General features: G+C 46.1%; 1 protein-coding gene across 2 annotated transcripts in view; it reads right to left on the bottom strand.

Annotated features, from left to right (window-relative positions):
- Nucleotides 1-13,267, bottom strand: part of LOC135396868 (potassium channel subfamily K member 1-like) — a 163,477-nt gene that overhangs the window by 16,485 nt on the left and 133,725 nt on the right. The window contains exon 1 of one of the 2 annotated variants that reach the window (XM_064628072.1): nucleotides 6,390-7,042. The exons of the other annotated variant lie outside the window; for it this stretch is intronic. Within the exon in view, the coding sequence (XP_064484142.1) occupies nucleotides 6,390-6,654 (265 nt within the window). The 5' untranslated portion in view covers nucleotides 6,655-7,042. Of the gene's footprint in view, nucleotides 1-6,389; nucleotides 7,043-13,267 lie in introns of those variants that run through there. 2 annotated transcript variants of the gene reach the window in all.

Here is a 13,267-nt window from a genome sequence, read left to right as displayed (position 1 = left end):
AGGGAAAATACCCGGAGCCAAGATTAGTGACTATCTACGCAAGCAACGAAGACAATGATAAAAAAGATAAACAAATATACTGTAAAGCAGTAGAGTTGCAATCTTGGAATATTTACAGCCTGACCCCTCAGTACTCTATCGTCACAATTTTGGTACCAATTGCGCTCATAGTTTTTTTTTCCCCGAAAATTAAATTGAAAATTACGGGCAACACTGTGTTGAAGTGACCACCAGTTGCGCATAGCTCGTCAAGTACGGCGGAAAAACTACATTGCATGCTCATAACACTGTGTCTAAAACAAAAGAAGTCGGCTACGTAGGCATCATGATCGGCAAGCCAGTCGGGCACTGTTGCTCGACAAATTGGGGACTATTTCCCACCAAACGTCGCCCTGAGCCGTTTTACTGCAATTTTGCGAGCAAATAGACCTCTATCCGAGAAACGTCATCATGACGTTGGCAGACAGACTGAAACCGAAACCAATCGGAAGGGGAGGGCTGGGTTCCACCACGGGTTCCACGAACGGGCACTTGTTCGCTGCCTCCTATTGAAAGAAAAGTAGGACCGAAGGTCGCGTCCCTTGCAGGGACCATCGTAATCCCCTCAAGACCGTGGCTTTCCGGCGCGACCTTGTTCGCCCCCTAGCTTCCAGCGTAGTTCAACTCTACCAAATTGGTGGCGCTGTCGAACACCATGACGTCATTTGTTTATAAACAGGGAGAGGTCTATAAGAAATAGTTAGCGTTCACTGTCACATGTATAACTTGTTGTGCTGAGTTTACAAGCAACGAGCTCTTCGCGCCGGCAACGTATAGCCTTTACTGTCTGCTCGCCGCAGCACGGGAGGCTCAAATGGTTCTTGTGCACGGACAGTACCGTATTTTCCGGTGTATAACGCGCACCCCTAAAAACGGGCCGAATTTTAAAAATGTTCGATGTATAACGCGCACCCTTGCATAACGCTCACCGCAATGGTGTTGTACTGCCAGCAGTATACACAATAAACCAAAGCGGTGCATCATATATGCACACGCTATATTTGAAACACATTTAGACAAATCCGTTAAACCCCGATGCAACAGTGCGTCGCTGTCATATAAGCATACTTCAGTGTCCTCTATGCTTTCCGTTTCGCGTCCCTTCTCAATCACGCCATTCTTCTGCAATGAATTCAAGATTATTGACCGTTTATGAAGTCCAGTGTCCTTTCGCCGGTTTTGCCAACTGACCCTAAGAGATATGGGAGAAAGCCACAGCACACACTGGAAGTGGCTAGAATTTGTACGTCACCGACATGAAAAGGAACTCTGCAGGAAAATGTTTCCGCTTATAACGCGCACCGTTAGATGACGCGCAGGACGTCTTCAGAGCGTATAACGCGCGCGTTATACATAAAAAATACGGTACTTGCACAGAGAACTTTCGGGCACTCCAATCGGTTATCTTGTGCAATGACGCGAAAAATGCAAGCCTGGCAGTGACCTCTGACGATAGATATCATAACGTGGCCGCGTATGGAGGAGAGTAAACAGTGGGCCAAGTTTCCGCCGTGCATATTATCAATTATTATGTACATCACTGGTAGAGGGCGGATTCTTCCGCGTTAAACGGCTGCCTGTTGCGTGAGTCAGTGATATGCTTGCATAGGAGCACTATTTCGCTAATCCACGAATGCCGAGGGGCTGCCTTGTATGCCAGACACAGCTTCTGGCTATACAGCTGACAGATACAGCTTCTGGCAGCTGTTCCACTGACACGTGTGACTCACTGGCTCATTCGTAATATGTTGTGGAGCTGCAATAAAATCTGCGCTCACGCTGCCCTTGCAACCGAGCTAATTCCTGGGAGTGGAGTCTGCATTCAGTCGTCACGAGCTGATAATCGCTTTTCTGTCGCGGTTAGCACCGCCTACTCTTGAAGAGGTTCAAGAGATCGTGTACTTTTCGAGTGGGTCTCATGACGGCTGTTAAAATATAGATTAGTTAGGTACTCACTGCGTTTACTTTACTTTCAGAAAACCGTGATCACAACTATAACTTTCAGAAGCGGTAACTACTTTGTATCTTCATTGTAACTACTGTGGCTATAGACCTCACCCGCTTTTTTGCCCTACAAGTGTGAAGCGCGTGCTGAATTTACTCCAGTTTATGCTAATTGACACGGATATTGAGGAGCTATCCCATCGAGAGAAAAAAAAAAAAAAAAGCCGAACATCAAGCATTTTAGAGCGCCCACAACCTAGCGCTCGGTCACTTCTTGCGCGCCTTCGCTCGCAGTCCGACGAAGGAAGGTTGCTAAACCCAGTCCACGCAGGGATAGCAGAAAAAGTGAGAATTTCTGAAATGGAAAAAGGGGAGGCACACGATCCCAGCGGAAGCCGTATGCGATAAGCCATGCCTGTCTTATCTGGTACCGAAGCAAAGAAATAAACATATTCATTTGCGCCACGTTTCGGCTCACTTTGAATGTTTCCCTACCTACTTAAACTCGTTATTCTTATTTTAATTTCAATTAATATTTCCGACTCGGCGAGCCATGACTTAAAAAAAACTAACACGCGAGCTTTGCGTGTACAACGTAAAGCGGTTTTCGTTTTCTTATCTTCTTTTACGCCGCGGCAGATAATTTCCCTTCGATGGCACGTGCGGCGTTATTCATCCCTAAAGTTTCCGTTGATAAAGCACGGAGTGCAATATCAATATGCCGATCAGCGCAGCACGGAGAGGACACGTTGATTGATAAGCACTCCGCCAGCTGCTGCCACTATGTTGGGCTCCATAAACAACCAATGGCCGCAAAATCCCTAGCCCTTATTATCACTGAAAAATGTTTGGTTATCATTGAAAAATGAAATACATAGCATTTCCCATCGCCATGTTGTCGTCGTTGACGGACCGGACATTTCGCGATAGTGATACTTCGGTGCGTGGTCTCAAATCTCAGTATACGGAACGCTGTGTTTAACGGCGCATGGAAGGCACCTAGAACATAGATTTTTTTTATCACGTGATATGAACATACACTCTACGCTCAGCAACTGTCACGCAAAATATTGCATTTGGGAAGCGCGCATTTCATGAGAAAATTAGTTTAAAGGGACAGTCTGGACCCCAAATGTGAAGTAAATACGCCTTATCAGATGATTCCTTACATCTTTCCGAGCCATCATGCAAAATATTTGGCTCCGAGAACTTGTAATACAATTTTCAACTTGCATCTTCTGCCCCCGACTGAAAGCCGCACTCGGAACAGTCGTGACGCAGGGAGCGTTCTTTTCCGGTCTTTCTGGCGTCTGCTCGTCCTGGCTCTGCTCCTCTCGGCGGACTGAGCGTTCCCGTTCTTGGTTCCTGTACTCTCAATACGCATTCCTGCTTTTTATTAACAGTGACTGGTTACTGCATATGTGACGGTGTTGAGGGACGAGGCATAGGTGATGTTTAGTGCATCGCGAGGACAAGAACAAAAACACAACGTGAGTGTTGTTTTTCGGGTTTGCGGAGACCGAACCCCTAAAACAGTTGCGAATATAGCCAGTATTCATCGCCCTGGATAAAAGCTTGGTGCAGTACCAAAGCCTTTTGAAGAGACAAGTAAGTGTCGACCTCGTTCTCGTCACAGACTTGGCCTACAGAGCATAAACATTTGTCAGGTGGATCCCTCTGAGTTACAGTAGCAACACCTCCATAACAAATGTCATACGCTACATAGTTCGGAATAACACAAGTTATTAAACCAAATCGCCAATCCAAACTGGGTCAAGTCTCACTTGAAAATCTCACTTTGTGCCTCAACCAAGCGCCGATTGTTGTTAATTGTGTCGTCTTGTACAATTGTGACGTCGGGAACAACAGTGACGTCACCAAGAAACCGAAACCAAATATGAGTTAACTGTAGGACTTAATTCATTTTCTCTAAAACGGGGAAGTTTTCACCCTAGCTATTTTACTGGAATGATGTACGTGTAGAGGACAATTGAATGCAGTCGCAATCCGAATACCCTCCGGAGGTCCGGACTGTCACTTTAAAAAGGTGTGCGCAGTGGAGGCGGTCTCACTCAGCTCCTTCCTGCGTGTCGTGACGTCAGAGCATCCGAGCACTTTTATTGGATGTCGAAAATCGTCTGCTACGGTGCGGGAAGAAGAGACAGGTGGGTTAGTGTATGTCCTCGGTCGACCTCAGGGGGAACTGTGCCAACATTCGCCTGGAAAATATGCCGGAAAACCCAGGGAAAACCTCAGACAGCACAGCTGGTGGTACGATTCGAACCCACCATCTCCCAGACAGCAGCGGACACTTACACCCGCTCGGCCATGCTCGGTCATTTATCGTGATGTGAACCGAAAGGGACCTGAAGGGAAATGTAGGGAGAATTTCTTTGCCATCATGGCGGCAAACGACTGGGAGACGGTGGGTTCGAATCTTACCACTAGCTGTGCTGTCTGAGGTTTTCCCTGGGTTTTCCGAAGACTTTCCAGACGAACGTCGGTACAGTTCCCCCTGAAGTCGACCCAGGACGCGTACTAACACACCTGTCCCCCACACCTTCCTGCTGCCCTCTCTCCATCTGTCACCGTCTGTACGCCGCTCCTAGCCACAGTTGCTTCGCGGCGCTAACACGGAATAAAAAAAAAAGTTTCCAGAGTCGTGCACTGAAGCACAGAAATAGGGGTGTAGGAAAAATCGTCCCCGGAAAAAACGTTCCCCGGAGAAAATGTCCCCCGGAGAAATCGTCCCCCCAAGAAAAGTATCAAGACAAGTAGTTTTCGTCAAACGGCGCTGTGGGTAGACCCCCTCAACCGCATGGCGAACTGTCAAAAACAATCCTAAACCTAACCTCTGAAAACTAACCTAGGACCCGGTTTTAACCCAGGTTCCCACCGGGGACGTTTTTTCCGGGTGACATTTTCTCCAGGGGACGTTTTTTCGGGGACGTTATTTCCGGGGACGATCTTTCCAGACCCCCAGAAATGGAGAGTACAGGGCATGGAAATCTACAAAACCAAACTGCTGGTCTATCGCAAGAGCACGGTTCTGAGGCGCTTACAATGCCAATACCGCACGGGTGCTGCGAGCTCTATTTTCCGGAAATTTTAGCGTACGGCGTTTGTGACATCTCCGTGATTAATGTCGTACGGTGCTGGTGAATAAAGTTCCCCATTTGCTCCGATCATTAGCAATAAACAGCCACAAGCGGAAAGCTTTTATCGTCTTTTTGAGGCAGTAAGTGAGAGTTCCGTAGATACGGGCGGTTGGCTGTGACGAGTGTGACAAAAATCACGCGAGAAATAAAGGAAAAGCAGGACCGCCCATCTCCTCAAACTCGTGGAAGTGTCGTAAAATCGGGGGAGAACAGCAGTCAAGATGTGCTGTCCTTATGGGTCTGTACTATATGGGACGCTACAGTGAAAAAGTAGGACATTAGAGAAAGGCAGGAAGATAGACAAGAGGCGTTGTCATTATATGTCATACCCAGGAAGGAAAACAGAGAAGACAAGCGTTTGAGATCCTTTACTAAGCGTATTCTTCCCTTGGGCCCCGCTGTTCGGAAGGAGCAAGCGTGAATACTGCACGTATCTCTGAGCAGCCCTCGTTGAAAGACGGAAAACACAGAGCTTAGATAACCCGATGGGCGACGTCACCATTATATCGCTTGGAGTTACACGGTACAGCGCGAAAATAGACGCGCTTCGTAATGTTTGAAACGAGGGAAAGAATGACACAACTAACAGAACGGAAAGGGAAAAAGAAAAGAAGGAAGGAGCAAGTTAGACGAGATCACATGAATCGTAACATAAATATCCTCTTTACAGTGTTACAGTGTAGCCAACTTCACGATCTTCCAAGAAGTCGCCTGAAACAAAAAGTCTCCCTTCTTTTTGGGATGTTTTTTTTTTTTTGTCCTCTACTAGATATGGAATAGCTTGTCCCAGTCTCCATATTTTTTCTTCTACCATCATAAACATCAACAAAAGGTTGGACACTAGCCGTGGACACAAGTAGCACTCGCAAGAGAATCTCATTTGGAGCACACGCCCATTATGCTGTGTTTGTTGAGTGATACCGACGAACTCAAAGAAAACGCAAGATACCATCTCGTAACTACTGATGTGTGAGTGCCAGCACAGTAGCAAAAAGGAAGTACTTCCTTCCTTGTGATATCCTAAATAGCAAAGCAAATGACAGATTGATTAAATGAGAGGAGTTAGCCTGTACTAGCACGTTCATTCGACGCTGTCATCCGCTGTAATTAGTGTATTCTCTTATTCCTTCTCCATTCGTCACGAACAGAGCTTATCAAGGCTGGGTAAAACCTTACGACCCATTGAAACCATCTCTTTGTTTCTGACCGAGCCTGTGAAATCCAGCGCACCAGATGAAAACCTCTTACCAGTTAGACACGGGTGCTCCCTCAGAAACATGGCCCGAAAGCTTTTCAAGGCTCTGCGCCTCTCCAACTCTCCGGGCCGTTCGAAGCTGCAGAACATGAAGGCCCCGAAACAGAGGTAGCTGAACAGCATGAGGAACAGAAGGGCCAGCAGGAAATTACTTCGACGAACTCCCATCAGCTGCCTGTAGTGCGCGGCGTGCACCACATTCTTCTCCTTTCCCAGTAGAAGTAAGGTGCTTCCCAGCATGATGCTGTTTTCGGCCATTCAGGCTTCACACCACCAAGAAATAGCACTCACAAGAAGCACGGAGAAAACAAAGGTGAGATCTGAAGAGAAGCACGTCCCGATCAAGAAATACGGTGGAACAGGAGGCTGTGTAACAGTTCTTGCACGTTGAACGCCATTGCAAGCGGGGTTTGAATGAGCGGTGGCTGAAGTTGGACTCCCCCTTGCTGGAAGCTGACGCGAGAAGTCGGCGACTTGTCAACGGTGGTTCTGTCGACGATAACTCCTTAAAGCTGGCCCGTTTGGGCGACTTTTAAAGCCCCGCTGGATGTCACATGGGCAACCGATTGGAGATATCGCAAGACCGTCACCACCGTTGACGTCCAAAGTCGTCTGCTACAGGTGGTGTCGGAGAGAGCGAGCGGAAAAGGGGCATGACGGGACCGGCGGAAGCAACTGGTGGAGCCACCGAGCGGCGCCACATGGAGTAGGGTCCAGAGCGGGCGGGAAATTTGACGTGCACTTGGGTCTTGATTCGTGGCTGTCGTGGCTTTCCAACCACTCCATGCAGTGGCGTAGCCAGAAAACTACTTCGGGAGGGGTTCTATGGGGACTTTACGTGGGGGAGGATGATTTCACCTTCGTTTCCCTTTCCCACATCCGCTACCAAAGATATGGCTTCGGGGGGGGGGGGGGGGGGGGGTATATTTTTATACTCTTCGAGTTAGTCGCGTAGCCAGTGGAAGGGGGGGGGGGGGGGTTGGACCTCTCGAAACCACCCCTCTCGCTACTCCAATAACTCCAAGGGTATAAAAACGTATCAGAAAACCCTCGAAATATACCTGTGTTTGGTAAGTGTGATGTCCCTTTCCATTTTCTTCTTCTATACACCATTATCATCAACACTAATGTCCTTTCCCCATGCACAGAGAGTATGCATCGGGTATTTTGTCAACCTCTGTTCAAATTATTTTGCTCAGCTTGCGAGGAACAAAGCGATATGGATGAAGGGTAGAATGGGGTGGAAAATACAATATTGTGGAACAGCTATCTTCTTTTGGGAAATGTTTTGGCAGACATGAAAAGTAACTAATTATTGTAAGTGTTTGTGTGTTCCAATCATTGTAATTAATTCCATTCTCGGTAGTTCATTACTTACAGGTTTACTTTCGACATTATGTAATTGTAATAGCAAGTTAACTACTTCTTGTAGTAACTCTAATTGCAGCGAAGTTAACTCTAATTGTACTTAATTACTTCTACGAGCATATAATTGCAATTCAGATACTTCTGAAGAGTAATTTTTACGGGTCTGCCTGTAGTGTATCAGTAATTCCGCCGCATAGATTACTCGCCCAGGTGCGCATCAGACACCGCGCGCACAAACATAATGTCTGCGCTTCTGGAAGGTTTTACGAACAAGGCAGGCGCATGCCATCCAAGCGGCAAGGAAGCAGAACATCTGCTTCAAGCACAAGGCGGAAAACTGTGAACACGAAATGTACCACATGAAGGACGTTAAAGAGAAATCAGCGCGCTTCCATTCTTCATTCAATGTCTTAAACAGTAATGGATATGGAAAGCGTTACCTAGAAAATATCATCTGCATTTGAGTTGCACGTCTGAACGCCGTTGCATCTAAATGCCATGTGCACACAGTGGTAAGCCATCGCAAAATTGTGCCACGCTGTGAAATATGGCGAGTTAATTATGCGTAAAATTAAGGCAGCTCATTCTCTTGTTCGTGTTCTGACTAGCATTCATGTAACCGCCGGTACGACACCACAGACGTGATATCGCTCAACTTATTGGCCATATAGCACTTCTCAGGTGACAAAAAAAAAAAAAAAAAAAAAACGGTTTGGGGTGGAAAAGATTGAAGAGAATTTAATATCTTCAAAGTCACGAGTTGAATATTGACAACACACGAGACTCAAATGTCTGGCTCGTCTGTCGTTTCTCGATCTTCTAAGAGAGGTCGACAGCGACCTTTAGAAAACAGATAAAAAAAGAGAAAGAAAGCTGGACATTTCGTACAACACGCATATACCTTGCAACACGTCCGCGAAAATTGCCACCACGCGTCGCATTTGATCCGTATGGCGGGACACATGAGCATAATGTGGAGGGATATTGTGGGGAACATTATAGTGATAGAAAGCCTGAGCATGTGGCACACCGAAAGGAGAACGCCACCGACTTATGATTATTATTATTATCTTAATTTGTCGACGAATAAATTGAGTGCACGGGTTTCAAAAATATTATGTACGATTCGTTCTTAAAATGACAAAGAAAACTACAAAACCTTCTTCCAACTCTTGTATAGAATCGAACAGGAAAAAAAAAAGATAAAGAAAAAGAAGAAAAATAGAGAGAGCCCACAAGAGTCCAAAATACATTGCCCGTTCCGACAGCTTGAAGAAAGGTTATCGGAGCTAATCGGAGCATCCAGGGCTCGACGCCTGTGGGATAAAAGCCAAATTAAAAAATAAATAGAAAAAGTAAGAGAAAAATCCTGTCGAAACATTCAAAGGATGCCTATCCAGTGCCGTTGATCGTGGACTTGGGGCGGCTACGAGCGACAGAGTACCGCACACGCGACATTATTAATCTTCTCTCTTCCATTTCCACCGGGTCCCCTCCCTCTCTCCTCCTCTCTTCCTTCCCGTGCAAAACTTTCCCTCCCTTTAGCCACTTGCTTTTGAGTCATATCCGCGCGCATTAGAGAGCTTTCCACTCTATTCGGTGTCCGAGGAATTAACTACCCTTAATAATGTCGGATGAAGTGTCTCCAATAAGGTTTTGCAGAAAGCCGTTGCAGCTGCGCGCAAGCGCAGCTCTGCAAATTCCACCGTGTTCAGCACCGGTGGCAACAACCGCGACGTCCTTATGATAACGGAGGCTGTTCCACGTGCCGGTGTGCACTCCCCGCGCGTCCGCTCGACGCAGTTCCGAGTACTCACGCGCAGCTCGCGATGGCATTGGGTCTCTCTCTCTCTCTCTCTCTCTCTCTCTTTGTAAAGGGGAAAGAAATGGTTGGGAGCTACTTTCATATGCGGGAGAAAGTAAGTGCAGTGTCAGCAGTCAACACATTAGTGGCTGAATTGCTGACAAGAGGATAATCGAGTATTGTAAAACCAGGTTCCGTATTAAACATACATTTCTTTCGCATAATGGGGGGGGGGGGGGGGGTGAATGCCGGTTGTCCATTGGTTTTCCATTGGTCGGTTGTCGCATGCCACGAAACACCTCTCGTCAAGATGATACATTAATTCACCGAATGCGACTCGATGTGGCTTTTACAGCTCAGTGGCGTTACCGCCTGAGACAAGTTGACTCTCCCAGATGCTGTCACTGCGTTGCTCTAGAGGATCTGGAGCACATTCTTCTTCATAGCCCACACTACCAACCTTCCCGAACCACACTCTCCGGGTCTCTTAGTCAGCTGGACTCTCGCCCCTTTTCCCTATCAAAATTGCTTTCTCCCCTCAAAGCTCTGTTCACCTTTCTGGATGCCATAGGACTTCGATCCTTATTGTGAAAGGGCTCATTATTTCGTTCCACGCATATCACCACCAGCAATGGGTTAGAGTATCGCCCCTGGCGATGAAACTCCCCATTCATCATCTTACAATAAAGTTACTGTACATTTCCTTCTGTCCTCGCATAATTAATATATTTCCCTGACTGAAAAAAAAAAAAAAAAGAAAAATAGCATACGGGTAGGCGAGTTGGTAAACCAAATACACCTAAGAAAAAGTGTTTGTGTTTCTAGTTCCCAGTGTCGCCCAAGCTGAGGCTTGTTCTTCCATGGATTCAATATTTCCCTGTCTCTGCGGCGTGCTGCGATACAGGTTTCTATTTCCCAACAGCGTAGGCATCGTAACAACAAAACACATCTCATCAAAATTTTTTACTAATTTTATGCGGAATATTCAAAAACAAGGTTTGTATTCACTCGCATTCATAGTACACGTCCTGCTGCGCCTTTACCTTTACGGTCGTGCCTCGTTAATACGGGGTCCCTTAATATTAGAAATGGGACGTATTCAGAATTTTCCGAATCCAAGGTATGTTCTGCGAATTTACGAATCTTTCGAATCTCGAATCTTTCGATCCTTTCTTTAAAAAAAAGTCGAAAAAGCCAGAAAAAAGAAAAAGAACACTCCTCCTTAACAGTGTTTCGAAGCAGAATTTTGTATATTTATTTAATGAAACACATATAAATAATAGTTCTTTTTCAGGAGAAAACGCACCGATATTCTTAAATGTAATTTATTGAACATGTTGTTCATCGACTAGAGGAAGTAAATAAACTCTCGAGTCTGAATTATTTCCATAGGACTAAGAAACAATCGAAGGCAAAACCGTGTTACTTTTAAACGTGTAATGTAAGAGCTCCTGCCGGAACCCTTTCAGTCTAAAGAAATGTAACCAAACAAACTAGAAAACACAGTTGAAAGTTTTAAATTAATGCATATTTTTGTTTAAAAACACTAGCATTTTCTCCTGCTCACCTACTGCGTTTTTTATCAGCTATATGACACCCAATGTGCTGAGGACTCTTTCTGACATTACTGTCGATGGGGGAGTGATCAGGAATTTTTCGACCGTTCCCTCGAATCTGGATACTTTTGGTTGTCCTTCCAGTACTTGAAGGTGCCCGCAGAGGCCAATCAGGCTTTCCGCGGACCCCGAAGGCGCTAATTTTAAGAAACAAACAAACGTGCACTCTAAGAAAAAAGGAGTAAAATGGGGAGGAATTGCAGCTTCTACTCCCCTAGACTGCCCAATTACTCCCCATTTTAGTCCCCTTACCCGACATTTAGCCCGGACATTTACTCGCCAGGTCTGCAAATTGTCACTGAACTTTGCGAATGGTCTCCTGAATGCAACAGCCTACGTAAATATGTGCCCTCTGTCAATTTGATGGCATAAAACTGTATAACTCAGCCAACGTATCAATTTTCCAGCCACACAGAGTAAGAAACAGTTAACGCGTCTTTCTTCGAAAACTGGGCCCTATGTATGTCGCAAGATTTTATATCACTCGATATATCACGGTTGACGGTTTGCTTCAAAGTATTTGCATGCGTGCACACGAATTATGTACCTGGGACCCTTACAACAGCGCGTGAAATACAGTCTCCACTCTGTGACAGTCATTTACACCCGTGCATTTACCCCCGAAAGGGACTATTTTTTGTGGCAACGCATTTAGTCCCCAAAAGGAGTAAAAGTACTCCTTTTTTTTCTTAGAGTGTGGTTGGTGGATTCGAAAGATTCGATTCGCTGTTTTAGGAACTGGGATTCGGCTTCCCGAATCTCGAATCCCTGCCTAGGATTCGGGGATTCGCAGATTCGGTTGGCCCATCCCTAGTTAATACTGAGTAGATGATAAGAGTAAATGACGCCATCGAGACGCGTGTCGTGCCTCTCCTATAGGGCATGCAGCCTCCCGGTCTCCGCTCTCTGGCCCACTTTGGAAGACGTGGAACAATCTTCGAGGAGCAAGGTTGTCAGAAGCCTACCAGATTGCGCGTCATACTCTTCAAAACTAGAAATTAATTTTATGATCACTTAGTCATGATGATGTATTCAACTTACATGAGTTCGCCTGTTTTCAAAGTCCGTATTTTGAAACAATCATAAAACAAACAAACAACTTTATTTGATGATGATGATTGGGCAGTTTCACCGTCAGGGGGGCGATACTCTACCCCATTGATGGTGGTAATGTGGGAAATGAAAGAATGAGTCGCCTCTCAATGAGGACCGAAGTCCAACGGAAATCATAACATCCCACTTCTGGAAATGAGAATTCAATTCAATCCCCCCCCCCCCCCCCCCCCGCGATAGTGTTGACGTTGCCCGCCTGAGGGTGGCCGGCTACGGCAAGCATGCAGTTCCATCATCAGCAGCAGCACGTACAGTCATCGTAGCATTTGTTTTGATTTCTCTACTTTTTCTTCTACTCGTGGGCACTGAAATAGCCTGTCCCGATTTTGTCATAAGAGACTCACATCTTCATATTTTTCTTTTGTCAATCAATGAGTTTCAGTCAGGAATCTCTCTTCTGTTCTCTTCTCTCGTACATGATAACAGTTTGTGAAGGAAGCCTTTTCCCGTTGTCGCTTAAAAAAACAAGGGGGGGGGGAGGAAATGACGAAATATGAATTCAGAAAATCCCAGTGCTCCTTGCGCGCGCGTTGCATCCTGGGAGGTTACTCGAATGAGGAACGAGAATTGTCCTTCACGTTTCGTTTTCGCTGACCTTGACTCCTCGTGGATAATCGGCTGGGAGAGAAGGAACCGAAACAGCTTGGAGACCTTCTGCTCCTTTTTTCTCAGCAAGTTCCCAGCACTCAAAGTGGCGCTAAGCTCTCTGGGATTTTCTGAAGTCTCGTATCGAACGCAGGCGTCAGTGCATTCTCTCGCAAAGTCCCTGTTGCTGAAACACGCATCCACGGTCGGTCACGCAGAAAATAAGGCGCACAGCGCCGAAAAAGACGTAATTGGAAAGGTCACGGGTCAAACGGAAAGATTTATTTCTTCAGGCCGTAACGCGTAACAACAGGCCGTACCAAAAAAAGGAAAAATATAAGGTCCGCGTTTGCGCATACTATTAAAGCCAGATTTTGAATAGATG

The sequence above is a fragment of the Ornithodoros turicata genome, chromosome 6 (genome assembly GCF_037126465.1).
Source record: "Ornithodoros turicata isolate Travis chromosome 6, ASM3712646v1, whole genome shotgun sequence".
Classification (NCBI taxonomy): Eukaryota; Metazoa; Arthropoda; class Arachnida; order Ixodida; family Argasidae; genus Ornithodoros; species Ornithodoros turicata.
The sequence above is the reverse complement of the archived record's forward strand: the minus strand, read 5'-3'. Positions and strand labels throughout refer to the sequence as shown.